Here is a 17,604-nt window from a genome sequence, read left to right as displayed (position 1 = left end):
TTAATCATTTACTGTTATGATTTCTATCTTTGTAATTCTTTGTAATGTATATCTGTGCAAATGTTGATAAGTAATGCTGGCAGAGGGGAGGTTTTTGTCTAATATGACCTGAACTGTCTTAAAATCTAGGCATCCAGGCTCCCTCTATAGTCAGCAGAGAGAGATGAGCAGCCTGAAGGAGCGTTTGACTCTTACTGAGAAAAGCATGCTACATAAGACCTATGTCAGTGGCTGATTTAAGTGGTTAATATTTGATTTGTAGAGCCCCAAGAAATTAATCTAAATTCTGTTGTGGCTGTCTGACTTGGACCACCAAAAGATACTTTGCAAACGATCTTGGACGTTGTTTCTCATTATATTTAGTACGTACTGAGCATCATGTTCAAATGTGTTAAGTAATTTCCTGGAATCAAATGCCTGAGTGCTGGATATTTGAAAACTTATGTGATTTGCCCTTCCACCTCAGTAACTTCATTTTACTTAGAGCTTGAGCAATATGCCTTAACAGGCCAGTATTTGCTACCTGCTGTAACACAAGCTAGATGGCCACCTAGGAGTGTGTGTTTCTGTTCATTGACTCTAAAGGGAGCCTTGGTGACTGGCTGGAGTGTAGGTGTTTATAACATCTACTGCTTAAAAAAACAAAACAAAGAAAACTTTCCATTTTCTTGCTAAGAGCCCAGGGCTAAGGTTTTGTTTGTTCTGAACTAGCTGGCAAAACCAGCATTTCCTTCGTTTATCACTGACTTGGAGGACAGATATAATACAGTCCTGGTAAGTGAATAAAGAGTAATTGTTTTGCTTTACAAATTAGAATTGTGATATTTTAAATATATAAATTATTTTTATAAATATATAAAGAATTGTTTGCAATTATGTAAAACCTAAATGTCTGTGTTGTGTAAAACCATATTACACATTTTTTATAGAAACTATTTATGTAGACATCTTTTAATGAAGTTAAATTTAGTACTTTTTTATTACTGATTTATTACTGGCAACCCTCTAATAGTGGGCAAGCCATGTGAATTTACATTTGATAATAAAGTATTAAAGAAATGACTTGATTATTATTTTGAATATTCTTGCTTTTTACTTAGTGAGGTTTTTTGAAACTAGTCAGTGAGGTTGAGCTATTGTAATTGCTTATGATTATTCTTACGCTTAAAATAGTTGGTTACAGCTTTTAGAAACATAATCTTTTTTTGTTGTTGTTGTTTAAAAAGTTAAAATAGTTCTTTAACTTCGAGAATGTTCGTATACATTGTTTTCTCTGTCTAGAAATTATTAAATTGCATTTCAATTTTAGATTCCAGGAAAGATAAGATTACTATTTAAAGACATTTTATAGGATACTTAAAATGAAATCAAAGGAGCTAAGTATTTCTATAGATGGAGCCTTGATGGAGGTTCTGTCAACTGTAAACCCTGCTGGATTTACTGTCCGGTTGTTATAACTCTACATGCAGTAAGACAAGCAACCTTAAAGTGAATTTCCTATAAGAGATTTTCAGGTAAGTATTAACTTACAATGCACAAATAGGATTTGTGAAGCATGGAACAACAGCTAGAGTTAGTGACAGACTAACCCTCTTTCCCGAGAATAACAATGTCACACTTCTTATTTTGTTTTTTATTCAAATACGTGTTGTGTTTGGGAAAAAAAAATAATAGCATTTTGAATGTGAAGTTCTTGTTTGTTTGTTTTTTTTTCCAAAATTGAATTTTGATTTTTATCTAGAAAAATGTTCTCCTATAAACCTGAAAATAATCTTGGGATGAGTTGGAAAACTCACTTGTTTGCATTCATTTTGGTTCTGGTAAAAATAGAAATACACGCAACATACCTGATGAGAATCTGGTGCTAAGGGAATGACCATCTGATACACGAAAAGAGCAAAAATATGCAATGAAATTTTTTTGCTTAAATTTGTTCTGAGACTGTTACTACCAATCTGGACTAAAGAGTTGTACTGCTGGTCACTGGTCGGCCTTATAGGATAATAAAAAAAATTGTTTACGTACATTTTATTTTCTTACATACCTTCAATCCTCATGGAAACTGAACTCTTCAGAAAAGTTGCTGACGCTGGTTTATTTCCATTTTGTGTAATGATTCTGAGCACCTAGAGGAGGAGAGCCCTTAATGTGGGGATTGCTGTTAGTTCCCAAGCTGCAAGGAGAGAGCTGGTTTGCTGCAGTGAATTGCACTTCAGTGCAATTGTAATGTTAATTGTATGTGTTTTGCAGAATTTTTTTAGAACTCCTTCCACTAGTTTTAGCTGACTACAAGCCAAGACTAACAGACTCCAAACTAGATTAGAATGGAAAGTGAAGGAGAGATGATTTGGACTGAAGTTGTTTCAGGACAGACTGCTATTTGGTGTTCCTTCTAGGGATCCATGGCAGGTGGGGGCTGTGCAGTGGGCTTCTTTATTTGTATACTTTGATCAGAAGTAACAAATACTCAGAGAGCAAAGTTTTGAAGCAAAAAAGACTTCCTGTACGGCTGGTCTACATAAATGCAAACTCTTCTTAAGGAGTGTTAGGAGAGTTTTTCTCTTCAGAGGAAAAAAAATTAAATAACTCCAGGTCCCCTAGAATACAAATTGATAAGATCTAAACTGTATCTTGGAATGTTCTTCCCTCCATCTAGTTTTGTTACCATTTGGGAAGCTGTATTTTTTTCTCCAGCACCCCATCTCCAACTCTATCTCGATACTTCTTTTTACTACATTTGTATATTATTCAGTGGTGCTCATTGAAGAGATAAGCATGCTGTGTTTGGTTTTGCTTTATTTACTTTTAATGAAGATTGTTCCATGTTTCATGGTCTCTTGAATACCACTTCAAAGACATGAAGCATATTCTGAGTAGCTGAGAGGTCATTGCCAAATGTTGCCTTATGTCACTGTGTTGTGAACTGCAGAATTTTGGCTGCGCACCTCATAGTGCACCTAGGCTGAACTTAGCGTTGGAGGAGTATAGAAGAGCAGGTTGTGATGTAAAGAAAACTAATAAATATTTGCAGGTAGTTCTCTATCGAAGATGTTTTAAGGGTGTGATGTCTGACCTGTTTTGCTGTTTCCTTTGGAACTATAGCTTACTGAAATTGTTCTGCATAATGTTGTTGTCTTAGTATATACTACATAAGTCACACTCAAAAATGTAATACTGAGTGGATTGTTCGCTTACTTTGGGTTCTGTGTATGGATTAGTGATTATCATGTGAGAACCCTTGTTATTGAGGCACTTTATTTTAGGAATGCTTAATGCTTCTTATATTGATGAGTTCTTATGATTTCGTTTCCTCACCCTATTGCTGAGCCACCTTGAAGGAAAAGAGCAGAGTAAGATGATTTAATAGTGTAACCTTAAAGAACTACATTAACAACAGCTTTGCTGGTTTGGGTTTTATGTCTAAGTGGGTCAGATATACTGTGTGGACTCACAGACATCTAATATTTCAAAGCTACCCTCACTCTCTGTTTTTAAGCATATTTTTTCTGTTAGCCATCTAGAATTTGTCAGGTGCTCCTCACAAATTACAAATTTAACTTAAACAAGCAGGGTGAAGGAGAAAAATACACAAAACATACGGTTAGTAAATAAAGCTGCATCAAAGTCTTTAGTCCTTTTCCCTGTCCTTTTAGTTGTGAACTGTATTTTGAGATGGTGGTACTCTGGCAAGTTTTTTCTGTAGCAAAGGAAAGCCAGCTCATTTCAGTTAATCAGATGGTTTTAATTTCTTAGCAGGGAACTTTGTCATGTGTGCTAGCTTTCAGCTGTTTTTGTTTCACACCTTACTCAGCCTAATTAGTCTGCAAAATTTTAGTCATGACTAAAATTTGTCAATTTTCCATAGTTCCTGCTGAACTTCTCATGATTTTCATGTCATGTCAGCTTACATACTCCTGAAATACACTGCGTTTAGTGGGCACTCCTCAGAAGTTTTCCTTTGCTGTGCATTAAAATACTTGGTGTAGCACCCACTCTGTTGGAGCTTTTACCTTTAAATTTGGTTGAAACAGGATTTACACATTGCAATGATTAAATATATTGCTGTAGAGTAAGAGTTGTTTCCATGCCACGCTGCACATTTTGATTTTCTTTGGGCAGAAGAATATTTATTTTGCTTATTTACTATCTTTTCATGACACTTTTCAACTAGTTTGAAGTTCTGTCCCCTGTAAAGATCAAGGTTTTATGAACAATTTAAAAAAAAAAAAAAAAAAGTGAGGAGGAGAAAATGCAAACATTTCCAGTGTTAAATACTTCCAAATTTATTAAACATACAAGAGAAAGTCACCAACCAGACACTGAGTTTTAACTTTTAGATCAAAAATCTCCTTTTTTTTTTTTTTTTTTTTTTGGTGGATTTCATAGTAAAAAAAAAAAAAAAGTTTCAGCCTTCAGATGTTGAGATAAGGAAAACAAGTGTAGGCTGCTTGCGTGCCAATGGAGAAATTGTAATGAAATAGGAAGTGGAGAGAGTGTCTTGCTTAGCAAAATTCTAAACCACATGAAAGACTTGTAGCAATACTAGCTGCAAGGCTTACGAAGTAATGGTAAGGCAGCTTCTCTTATTACCAGCTTGCACATCTTCTAGGTGTGGTTGCTAAAAGTAGCCTAATGTTCAGATGTAGTACTTTGTAGGACTTCTCATGTTATGGTTGTTGGGTGAAAATACCCCTGATGAGAGCTGCTGGAAGGAAGGACAAAGCTAGCTCCTGAGCTAGCTGTTCAGGAGTCACAGAATCACAGATTGGAGTCCTTTGCAAACTCTACAAAGGAGTTGGTTTATGGTTAGCTTTCATGCTATTATGTTTTACGAAAGAAACTGAACAAGCATTTTTATATTCAGTAGTCTAGCACAAAAGCTGAATGTTTAATCTTTTTAATGGTCTACTTTCCAGTAACATTTTCTTAAAAAGAAACAAAAAAGCTCTTACAAAGTAAGTCAACATTTGAAATGAAAATCTCATGTTTCTTATTGTCTTTATGTTATTGCAAAATAAAGATGTAGTACACTCAACTTTCCTGTTGGATAGTGCGTGTTTGTACACAAGACACAAATCAACTCTCTGTACAACAGATGAATCCTGGTTAATGCTACTGCAATAACTTTTAAAATGTGTTAATTTAAAGTAGTGCTACTTGATTCATCTTGAGATAGAGAAGAATGAGTGTTAGCTTTAGTATATGCACGTAGACTTAGCAGAGCTTGGATTATTCAGAGTTTTAAAACACTGTGGCCTGCTCACATGTTTGTGTGCTAAACTGTGTATTTTTTAATGTAGAAATTGTCTTGTAAATCTAATGTTTAAAGTCCATCATAGATAAGTACATTTTTTAAGCAAAAAAACCCTGCACTGTTTGGAACATGAGTGATCCTGAGTAATTTAACTACATATCTTCAATAGTTCATAACTTTGAAATTGTTTAGTTTGATATGCTGTTATCCAGACTTAAATATTACATAAAAATTGTTAGACAGAAGGAGTCTTTATAGTTTGAATCTTACTAAGCCTTTTCTTTAGTTTTCTTGTTCTGTAGGATAGCTTCATAACATTGGTGTATCCAACTCGTGAACTGGAAGGAGGAAGTGTGACATTACCTACCACACATCACTTGCCTTCTCTTTGTGAAACGGGAGAAACTAGGGGTGAGGCTTAGCTTTGTTGCAGCAGATTGTAGGAAGAAAATAGACCTGCTAAACACGTTTCCAGGCTTCATTTTGAATGAATGGGAGGCGAGTAATTAAGCTGACTTGAGGAAAATTTTCTAGCGTGGGTTAATTAAGTTACTCATCTGTAGTAGTGCTCTGATGCGAAGAATGCTATACAGGTTCTTATTGGTTTTAGAGTAGTAATGTTTCTAAGTGTAATGTTTCTAAGACTTTGGGGGTTTATCTTTCCCAGTAGATCTTTCCCTTCCCTCTAATCATGAGAACCAATAGCTTTCTGTCATTAATTGCTGGCAACAGCTTGGTATTACAGGGCGAGGATTATAATTATTAGCTGTGGTTAAAAATGCTTACCCTTCTCACCCTGGGGACCCAAGGTGTTGCTAGCAATTAGATGTACTTAGCCGTTCCCTTCCTCAAGTAAACACTTGCAACCAGAAATTACTACTACTACTTGCTTCTGTGCCCAGGAGGAACTGAACTCTTTGAGTATTGCCTTGTAATAATTTGATTCTGTTGTTTTTTCCTCTTAAACTACAACGTGAAATGTTACCTTATTTTTTATTTTTAAGCAAAGAGGATGTTTTATTGACCTTTTGCAACTCTTTTGGAATATGTAACCATCTTGAGAACTGCAAACTAGTTTGAGAAATATATGCTTAGAGATTAGGTATTCAAATGCTATAGCCGCCTTCCTAAAAGAAAAAAAAATGCTGAAATATCTCTTCATTTGTATGGTTGAACAGATTTGTTTGTATTTTACATTACAGAAGAAGTTTATGAAAGACAAAAGTGCAATTTCTTTTCTAACTTTCCAAAAGAGTTGTTTCCATGACAATGAATTGAGAATGTTTGTATAGATGGTTATGCCTCTGTTTTTCAGATAGATGTATCAGTTCAGAAATGATTGGTGCATGTGGATTTCTAAGGTGCAGTACTCTGTTTCTGCTTTATTAATTGTACTGTGTATGAGGCAGGGATATAGAAAACTTGATGCTCTTCTCCAAACTGGTCAGTCTCTTGTTCTTTCATTTCTATAGAATCTCTCCTTTTGGCAGACAGTTTGTTTTCTACTCTTACGTAAGCTCAGATTGAGTTTCTGATTCAGATGCAATTGTTCTTACTGAAAATCATTATAATTTAGAATGATTTCAGTGCAAACAGTTTTTTTTCCAAATGTTAATGCTGTACTGTCCCATCATTTAATGTCTTTCTGTTTTAACAATGAAATACTGGCCTTGTAATCTTCTGATAATGTTTTGTAATGGATAATGAAAGCAATCTTCAATTTCATCTCATCCAGTCACCTTTTTTTTTTTTTCTTTTTTTTTTTTTTTTTTCAGTAATGGCAGTGTGAGAGCTCACATTTGCTTAATATTGCTCTATGGCATAGAATTAACTGTTGTTTCTCTCTCGGTCTCCTAACGTGTTCCTTCAAAGCCAGTTTCATTCTGTTGCCAGGAATCTGAATTCCATTGAAAAGGAAATAATCTTCCCCATTGGCTCAGTTCCTCTTTTGTTTTGGTTCTCCTTTTCCAAACATTTATAGATCACTTTTTATTGCTAAGAAGTCAAAAACCGTTTGTGAATAGGAATGCGATGGAGCACTGGATTGTAGTCCTAAAGTCTGGATCAGACAGTGCCTTGCACTTGAGAGAGCATCGAGAGAAATGGGGAAGCTGTGGTGTAAACATCAGGAGATTTCCTTCATGATGCTATTATTTCCAAAAGCCACGCTAAGAAAATAACATACTACACTCTAACCTCCCTCTAAAGTTCATTATTATTTGTATATCTAGTTTCTCAGACGTTAGAACTTCTACCATTCAAGACATTACTAGTCTTCTTTTAATTACTAAGATGGTAAGTTGTTCAACAGTGGAGTGATCCTCCCCATAAACAACCTATGTTTAGCTCTACTGTGATCAGTTTACATTTGAATTACGAGAGGAGGTTGTACCTACCCATCACAATTTACCAAATTTCTTATTGTAACTGAAATTAAATTGTCTTAATCGTTATGGAAGTGGATTAACTTGATCTTTATTCATTTTATTGCCTTTGTAGCTCGTGGTCAGTGTTAGGCTTCTTGTTCTTTTATGGGCAAATGAGCTACTAGTGACTTGTCACAGCATTAATTCTTTCCAAAGCTTTCAGCCCAAAAAGCTGCAGAGAATTAAACCAGTAGATTGATTTTGGGTTTTCAGCCATTTCATGCTAGTCATGTCCTGTATTATATATAGGTTGCTCTGAAAGTAATGCATCCTATTTGTTTCCATGAAAATTACGACAGATACAAAGAGCATGATAACACCACCTGATAGAGCAAATTCTTAGCTGCAAATTCTTAGCTATAAAACACTGTCTTTCAGCATAGTCACTATCATTAGATACATATTTTTCTCAGTCACGAATCAAGAGCATGGTGTGCTTTTTTAAAAATTAAAAAAAAAATAAAAAAAATAATAAAAAAGATCTGCATGGCCATCTGGAATGGGGCACGTCTTTTGTGTCATCATCGCTTCTAAAATGCACCACTCATCATTTCATGTGCTCACGTCTCCTGTTTGGTCTCCATAAGTGTTGAACAAGCATCAGAGAATGTCAGTGGGTGCCATTTTTTCCACATGGAGGAATTCAGTGACACACATTTGCTTCATATGCTCTTCCATGTTCTATGCTGTTTTGTCAGACTGCTCCTCTGCTGCCATCTGTTGCACGGTAACAAAATGTAATGGAATATTAATGGGAAGGTTTTACTGCCAAACCAGCATCATCAGCCTCTGATGTTGTGGACCAGTGTAATAATGTAAGAGGCATTACTTCCAGAGCAGCCCGTGTTCAATTTGTATGTGAGTGAGGAATCTTTTCCAATTAAAATGTCATCTTCTTTCCTGAAAAACTGTTTTTAAAATGCATTACCAAGGTACTTCTTCCTAAGATTTCTAAGTTGCTAGATGAAGTAGGTACCTGAATAAAGGTAAGTTAAGCTTTCGTTAATGAGAAGATGTATCTAGATGGTGATAGTTGCACTTTTATGTCTAAAAGCAGAAGAAAAACAAACCAGCCCCTGCAATTCAGTCTAATTTTTGCTCTAATACATATATTTAGACCAAGATTTTGTTTGTGTATATGTTCTGAAATATTTCTTCTGGTTGTATTTACTATTGAAGAAGGTACACATTGGTTTGAAAGCCTAGAGAAACTTGGAGGACTTATCTACTTCACCTGCTTGAAAGTCTTTAACACATTTTTTTTTTTTCCCAGTGTGTTTTGAATATAATGTTCATCTCATGCATTTTAGGTAGTTTCATGTGTAGAGATCATTATAAATATGATACAAGTTTAACTCCTGTTAAGGCTTAACTATCTCCTGCAAATTCATAAGTTATGTTTTGTTTTCTCAAGTTTAAGTCAGTTTCCTGTGCATTTGTTGTGGTAATTTTCATTTGTCAAGCAGAGGTAGTAGCTGAAGTTAGTTCTTTGAATGTGAACTTGAGCATAAACATTTTTATCATTGAGTTCTTGTCAGTAGTTGTACCTCTTTTTGTTGGTGTTTTTTTGTTGTTGTTGGGTTTTTTTTTGTTCTTGAAATCTTCAGGAGACAAGTCACGGCAAATTTAAACTTAAAAAGAAGCATGTAGAAGTCAGTGATAATTTGTTTTTTGTTAAAAAAAAAATCTCAAAGGAAGAATTAGAGTTCTGTATTATGATGTGGTTGAAGGTATCTGTTGGAAATACAGATTTTCTTTTTTTTAAACAACTTACTTTACTGAATTTCTGTGTGTATATGTATGTGTGTATATATATATATAGGTATATATATATATGTATATAGATTACACTCATATTTCAGTGGCTGACGCTTGGTGGAAAGACTTGCATATGAATATTTAATCCCTGAAGTTGTGTGGCTTATTCTCATTTTTTAAAATATTTATTACAACCAAATAGGAAGGATTGAAAGGAAACAGTCTCAGAAAAAATTACAAATTTTACTTGCAAAGTGTTTCCTATTCCACCAATCCAGAAGTGATATCACTGTGTAACACCTAAAGTAGTGTAGCTTTAGATGAGGGTTGTTAGGAGTGGCCTGGTTTCTCTCCTTCTTTTTCATAGCCCAGGAAGTATCGACTGGGGATGCTGGATGAGAGGATAGTTCCGGTGGGATCAAAAGCAAGAAAATCAAAGAACCCTATTGGCTGTCTGACTGACAGGTGTAAAACAGGAGTACCCATCAATATGGTTTGGTGGAACAGAGTCACAGAAAACAATTTACAGGTAATTTTTTTTTTTTTACCAGTCACTTTTTCTGTATTTTGGATGCTTTATTTTAAATTCTAGAAAATGTTAGAAACAGTTACTCTAAATTACGGTTGGAATAGAATGAAATGTTTTCCAAACAGGCATAGTGACCCCTTTAGGGAGAGTGACTCAGATTCTATTTTATTCTCTTCACCTGCCCCTGTTTTGTGTTCTCTGCTTGATTGTTATAATCCATGGAGAAGAAGCAAAAATAACAACTAAATGTATTTTAAAAACAGACAAATGCAACCACTTACTTCCTGTTTCAGGAAGTTTCACTGTGAAAATTAGTGACTTTTGTTAAAATGATTGACAGGATGAAACAAAAATCCTTTAGTGCAGAATGTAACTATCGTGATCAGAAAGTGTAAATGTCTGTGGTTGAAATAGTTTCTCAACTTTTGTGTTGAAAACTCTAGATTGCATTCTTGAGTCTCCTCAAGAGCTGGACTTGAGCATATCTTATTTGGAAGCAGCAGGTTATCCTTGAGGTGATAATGAAGAATAATTCTTTTCTGGGAAGGATCTGCTCAGTGTCCCTTGAGACAGGGTTTAGATGAAAGTTATTATAGTTGTTGTAACTATAACGCTCCTGCTACTACTATTTTGCACTGAAGTGGTGCTTTTGATTTTTTCAGATGATTACTCAAGTCTTTGTTTAAGTTTGTTTTCTATTTTTTGTGTTTCTGAGTGATTGAAATAGGTAAATCAGCAACAGACTTGCTGATAACTAGAGTGTATGGCCTCTGAAACTTCTTTCAGTTTGCTAAATCTTTGTCATATTATGGTTGATGTGACGCTCACACTGGAGCACTGTAATGCCAGTACCAGTTTTGCATTACTTAATGGTTGGATACTTTTTTTTACTACTGAGATTGGGAATGATTAGCAGTTTGTTGCATGCAAGCTGACACTACTTTGTACGATCACTTGGCCATAAGTCTTGTCCCTTTTGCTGCCAGAGAAGCAGCAGAGCCACTGGCAGAAAATGATGAAGCATTGGTAGAAGAGCCTAGTAAGGCTGCAGAGGAATGGTTGAAGCCAGTGAAGCACTTATTTTCTTAAGTGAAAGAAGACTGACAGATTGATTTACCTGTGTTTATCTAAAGAGCTGCCAATCTTAATTAGGAGAGATGCTGAAACAGGTTGACTTGAGAGATTGTAGATGCTCCATCCGTAAAGGTATTCAAGGCCAGATTGGATGGGGCCCTGGGCAGCCTGAGCTAGTGGGTGGCAATTCTGCCTATAGCAAGGGGTTGGATGTAGATGATCTTCAAGATCCCTCCAATTTAAGCCAGTTTTTGATTCTGTATGTGTGATTTGTCCTGAGAAAACAGAAAGAAAATTGGTTTTCAAACTCCAAGTAGGTGTTGAAAGTTACATAAATAACTGTAATACAAAATCTTATGTTATAGATTTACGGAGCAATTACGTAGTTTACTGTGGAGATTTGGCACTTTATATAGTATGTTTGTGCACATCCATTGGAAATAAAAAGAAAGGGATGCTTCAGCTCAAGGAAGTAGGGAAGAGATTGCATAGTAATAATGGCGTTTGGCAAGAGTGAATGGAAAAAGGTGTGGAACACAGGCTATAGATGAGATTATAAGCATATGTAAAGCTTTATGTGGATGAATAACTAAATTTTACTTTGACATTACTGTTCTGATCATTGTCTTTGTATTCACATGAACGTTTTCTGAGTCACTACAAAATCAAAGCTCAATAATGTTAAAAATGTGAAATGTTACCAGTAAAATAGGAAAAAAAAAAAAAAAAAAGGCTGTGGTTATTGGAAAAGTTTGCTTTGTGAAACTACCTTAGGAAAAAATAGGCACCGCAAAAAAAAGAAAACAACCCCAGAAAGTAAACTACAATAGTTTCATACTGAGATTTCAGATTGTCCTGAAGTAGAAAAACAGTCATGCAGAATCCACGTCTTGCATTGGTCTCTCCAGTATTTTGAAAAAACAAGCTGTTCAGAGGATTTTGCAGGTGTGAATATAGATTATACCAACTAAATCTAGACTGATGGTGAGTGCTAAGCAATCATAAGTAGAAAAGTTAAAATGTAGTGAATGCAACTATTTGAGGGCGTTTTTTTTCTTCATTAAAGATGAGAAAGCAAATTTACATCTCAAAATTGAACGTCTGCTCTTCTAAATAAGTGATTTAAGATGTGGGAAGGCACTATTTCATGGTGCAATGTTAAGTGGTGTTTTTAAAGGTGTGGAGGTGCTTGTCTGAAAATGAGTAGTTTACCAAACAAGGTAGTTCTCAAGGTGTACTATAAAACAGTTTGAATTTTTAATCCAGATCTGTTTACATTTTTTTTTTTTTTTTTTTTTTTTTTTTTTTTTTTAACTTCAATCACATAAGCATAACACAGTATTTAAAAGTGGAGTTCAGAATGAATGGTGTTCCTGGTTCTGCATTTAAAAATAAATAAATAAGACAAAAGGCAAAACCATTCCTTAGTGGTATATTTTGCCCTGTGTTAGGATACTAAAGCAATGCCACGAGATGGATATTGTATTATCAAAGTAGGTATAAAATAGCAGGAGTGGATTCAACTTTTGTTATACAAATCATTTGTTAAGCACCATGATTTTTTATTTTTTATTTTTTTTTTATTTTTTTTTTTGCTGCTTGAGTTGAATACAATTTTGTAAATAATTTTAAAAGTATTTTGCATCACAAGCATGGACTTCTAGAAGTTTATAGTTTTAAAAATACTCTTTAAAAATATTCTATAGTATTTTACTAAAGAAATAACACATTGTGTGTAACAAACACGTTTTGTCTATGCTAAACTCATCAAAATTAGTTGGGCTTTAGTGAAACTGTCTCTAACTTTTGAAGAGCAGAATTGGAATCTAGGTAGTAATGTTGGTGAAATGAATTTTTTAGATTTAACTGTGTGGATAATGTGGTGGTGTGTTGCAGTATCTGAAACAAGGAAGCATATTGCACAAATTCAATAGTGAGAGGGAAGGAGATTGGTGTTCAAGTCCTTAGTAACCTCCAACATCTGATGGGCTGCTCTGACATTCCAGAATGTGTCCTTTTCTGATGTCATGGGCATCAAGGAATCCTTCTGGAGAGAGGATTGCTGCAATGCTCTCTGTGTAGACTGAAGCTACTGCTATTGCACATGCACCCATTAAAAAAAAAAAATTAAAAAAAAAACAAACCACTTTTGCATGTTTTAGAATTAAGAAAACATTCTGAGATCTATGCCACATAGTAAGCTGGCAGAGAACTGCCCTGCTCATAGCTTGGGCACAGTTCAGTGGTGGTTTTCTGTAACCATTACAGGATTATGCAATTCTGGATGTCAGAACAGATCAACATGAATTGGGAGGTGAAGGACAACATAAAAAGAGGACAGAAAGGCTTGTTTCCAGTTTCTAGCATGGTAAGTACATTAGCACATTCTTCTGAAATGAAATTTGCCTACATTTTGCTTTAGGTAGCTGGCTTTTATAGTGCAACTAGAAATAACTGAGTCATGTTACAGCCACAGAAATGGGCTGTAGCTCAACTGGTGGGAACTGAACTGGAAATGAGAGAAAAGGGTAGTCCACTACTTCTGTGGGCTCCCTGCACAGCCTTTAAAATGTCTTGGTCTCAGATTCCTCCTGTTCTACAGGCTCTCTTTCCTTCATGGCACTTTGAGGATTAGTTTATGAATGAATGGACTGGAGCCTTAGGAGCTCATCATAGAGGAGTGCAGAGAAAAATTATATGTATTGGAATTGATAGTCAGTGAAACAGAAATTGTTATCTTCGTAGACTACAGAAATCTGTTGATCTGTAAAACTCCAAAACATACACTGAAGTTACAGTGCTGCTGTGCTGTTCTGTCAGCATTGGTGAGAATCTTTGTTCTCGACCCTTTTCTTTCAGTGTATGCTTTGCTTTCATCTTCAGCCTCCTTTAAGGATTCTTGAATTATTTTCCTTTAGTACCCACGGAAGATCGTTGTTTCCATCCCCCCACTAATAAATTTTTTTTTTTAAGTGCTTCAGATGTGAATGAAACAAAATGATTGAAATGAAAATGAATCATTTTTGTGTGTGCCTCTCTGTAGGACATGTGCACCTGAAGCTGGAAGGTGCAGTCTTCCACTTTTTGCATAATGCACAGTGCTGGCTGCTGCTTGTTTTTGTTTTTCTCTTGATTTTTACATCAGCTTAATTCATTGCATGTCCTCTGAGTCCTCTGTTCATATTCTTTCATTGAATTACTCACAATATTTAAGTCTTCAGTACCAATTTTGTTTTTCTCAAGTCCTGGTTTTCTCAGACTTACAATTTTAAGCCTAGTCTAGCTTGAAGAAATTTGTTATTATTTCTTCAACTTAAGGTAACTAAGTGAAATCTGTCATAAAACTGAGCGCGTCGGGAATTTAAGCATAATGCTGAATGATGAAAATTAATTAGGTATAGGTTATTTTTGTTCTTATGAAAGCGTAAGGATTTTTACTCGCTCTCCTCTTGAAGCTCGGTAGTAAGATTCTATCAGGAAAACTGTAAAAATGTTCAGTATAATTTAAAGCCTGTTCATCCTTTAGACTGATGTTTTCAAATCTACTGGTGATTGAAATGTAAAACTAACACTAGAATTTAAATTTACTGTCAGAGTGCGATATCCTTCAGGACCAGGAATGTCACTTTGTTGGCCATTAAGAATGCTACTTCCTGGCTTTTGCATGTTTGTGTGTTCATTGGTACAAAATGTTGTCTGCTGTGTTTGAGAAGTATTGAAAAGACTGAACAGTTAACTTGGTTATATTCCATCCACTAAATGCTATAGATGTATTTGGCATATGTTTTATTCTGTTGGAAGCAAGGCACAGCAAAATGTGTTTTGGTTCACGTGAAAACTTGTACGCTTTTAGAAGTGTTCTTTAAGAGCTGCAACACAAATAAATATGACATGCATCAAAACATGGCCTAGAACATAAGCTTCAAATTTTGATAAAGCGTTATACTTTTGATCGCAAATTATTAAAATTTTATTGTACTGCTTGGATTATTTTGTTTTGGATGGTGGTTCTGAAACTCGAGAGTTTTTTTCTGTACTTAGAAAACAGTTTGTATGTGGGAAATTTTTACATTTTTTACAGTAAATATTTAAACAATTTATTGAATAATGGAAAAAGTTTTGGGTTACAACTTCATGTTTGTAACTTAGCAGGAAAGCAAATAGGCTTTTGTACTGAAGAGTCTAGCTGTACAGATCAAAGCTATTTTCAATGAGAATGTTTATGTAAGTAGTTTTGTAGAAATAAGTCAATCTTATCTGGCAGTGTTTCTGATGCTGACCTGACACTAAATAATGCAATGCAAACTGAATTTCCATCAGATTTCTGAACCACAGCTGCTGAAATTCTACAGCATAACGCAGCCTGCACTGGTAGATGCCTAAATTTCATTTTTCAATATGAATACACAAAGACATTCCAACAGGGTGAACAAGGCAGCTGTTCCTATCAACTCTGCCCTTGTGAGTCCAGCCTGCAGTAATGTGTCTAGGCCTGGGTTCCCTAGCATGGGAAGGATGCGGAGTTGTTGGAGTGTGCCCTGAGGAGGGCTATGAAGATGAACACCTCTCTTATGAACAAAGGCTTAAGGAACTGGGCTTGTTCAGCTTGGAGGAGGCTCTGGGGAGATCTCATTACAACCTTTCAGTACTTAAAGGGAGCTTGTGAAAAAGATAGACTTTTTACATGGCCTGATAATGACAGGACAAGGGGGAATGGCTTTAAACTAAAAGATGGAAGATTAGGTTAGGAGAACCTCTCCTAGTTGTTAGGAGAAAATTTTTCCCTCAGAGAGTGATGAGGCACTGGCACAGGCTGTCCAGAGAAGCTGTGGATGTCCCATTCATGGAAGTGTTCAAGGCTGGGTTGAATGGGACCCTAGGCAGCCTGAGCTGGTGGGTGGCAGCCAGCCCACAGCAGGGGGTTGGGGCTGGGTGGTTTTAAGGTCCCTTCTAAGCCAAATCTTTCTACGACCTGCCACTTAAAGTATGGTTCTCAGGTCCTTCCACTGTAAAATGATGAAGAATATGTAGGTGACTGTTCTACAGAACAAAACTGCAAATGTGTATGAACACTTACTGAATGCATTTAGAATTAAGAAGTTCTGTTCTGTAGGCATCAATTGAATTGATTTAGTGAAAGTAGTGAGAGTTTAGCCAGAGTTGGTATGCTTGGGATCTGGGAAACGCTCTCAGTTGCTCTATTAAAGGCTGAGAGTGTCTTCAGAGGGTCGTCTCCTTTCTCCACTTGCGTTTTCTGAATTGTTTACCATGTTCTGCCTCTGTTTTCTAGTTTAACAGCAAAAATCTTTCATATAACTGTTTGAATTATCATGTTTTTGATAAGATACTGCAAATTCTGTCCTTTGCTGTTGCAGTTGCTTTGTTTGAGTTTTCAGTATATCATTATGTGGACAAATTATGCTCAACTCTCTGCCACTTCTGTCATTTTTCTCCAGTTTCAGTGTAGAATTGGCTGAATTGTTGCACAGCAGATTTTTTTTTTTCCTGAGGAATGTAATTCTCTTAATTATCTGAACTTTAAGTACAGGAATAAGTCCAGAATATTAGCTTTTGATTTTAAACATATTAGTTGCTTGGTTACAGTTCTAGGCTGTACAAATCAATGTGCCTTCTTTTTCTGTGGCTTCATTTGTCTGTACCTTTGCAAGCTTTTCTTAAGTCTTTTTTTTTTTTTTTTTTTTTTTTTTTAAAGGCTTCTATGAGCTTTTTGTCTGTGTAAGTCCTAAGTGTTTTAATTCACTAGTCTGCATTATTGGTTATGGCTATTCTTTAGTATTCAGACAAACGCGCATTTAGAATGACTGTTGTATAACATAATGTGGTGGGCCAAAGGTTGTGCGGCCCAAGGTGAAACATTCTTACCTGGGCATTCTCTTCAGTTTTACAGCTTTTAGAATTCTCTTACTTTTCCAGTTATTTGAAATACATTGGTATTACATTTGACTGTCCTTTTGAAATGAAGATGTTAAAAAAACCCACAAAAAAGTATTTTCAAGTATTTTCCTGCACTTTTTCCTTGCACTAATTTCCTTGCAGTTAGTGTTTCATGATCCCTCTTTTCTAATTTGGCACTAACTTAAGTTCTGACTTAAGTTGGTGAAAATAGAATTTAACCTTTGAGTTTTTTTAGTTATTTTAAATCTGCTTAAAACCATGATGATCCAGTACCATTTGCTTTAGAAAACCACTATGGATTATTTTAGCAACATCTTTTGTCTACCTAAAATGATTACTGTCTTCTACTTTACCTTGTTTTGTTATGGCAGTTTTGAGAGGAATGCTTAAAGTGATCTTGTAAACTGAACTTTAACGTTTAATACTTAATTACAAAGTAATTTTCATGTAATATTTTATTTCTTGTCTTCTACTTTCTTCCACTAAAGTCTAGTGTAACTTGCTGTTCAATACTAAGCTTTTTGCCTTTCGAGCCGTAGTTTGGATTTTTTTCCCCTGAAGTCCTCTTGCCTCCTCTCCCTGCCCAACCCCTTCCCCCCAACAAACAAACAAACAAACAAACAAACAAACAAACCCCCCCCCCCAAA

At 35.5% G+C, this 17,604-nt stretch overlaps 1 protein-coding gene across 1 annotated transcript in view; it reads left to right on the top strand.

Annotated features, from left to right (window-relative positions):
* PAN3 (poly(A) specific ribonuclease subunit PAN3) overlaps nucleotides 1-17,604 on the top strand; it is a 76,604-nt gene that overhangs the window by 24,991 nt on the left and 34,009 nt on the right. Inside the window, 2 exon segments of the mRNA XM_042838979.1 lie at nucleotides 712-774; nucleotides 9,806-9,967. Coding sequence (XP_042694913.1) covers nucleotides 712-774; nucleotides 9,806-9,967 — 225 coding nt within the window.

The sequence above is a fragment of the Centrocercus urophasianus genome, unplaced genomic scaffold (genome assembly GCF_019232065.1).
Source record: "Centrocercus urophasianus isolate 14NV4802_14NV808 unplaced genomic scaffold, USGS_Curo_1.0 seq_9, whole genome shotgun sequence".
Taxonomy (NCBI): domain Eukaryota; kingdom Metazoa; phylum Chordata; class Aves; order Galliformes; family Phasianidae; genus Centrocercus; species Centrocercus urophasianus.
The sequence above is the reverse complement of the archived record's forward strand: the minus strand, read 5'-3'. Positions and strand labels throughout refer to the sequence as shown.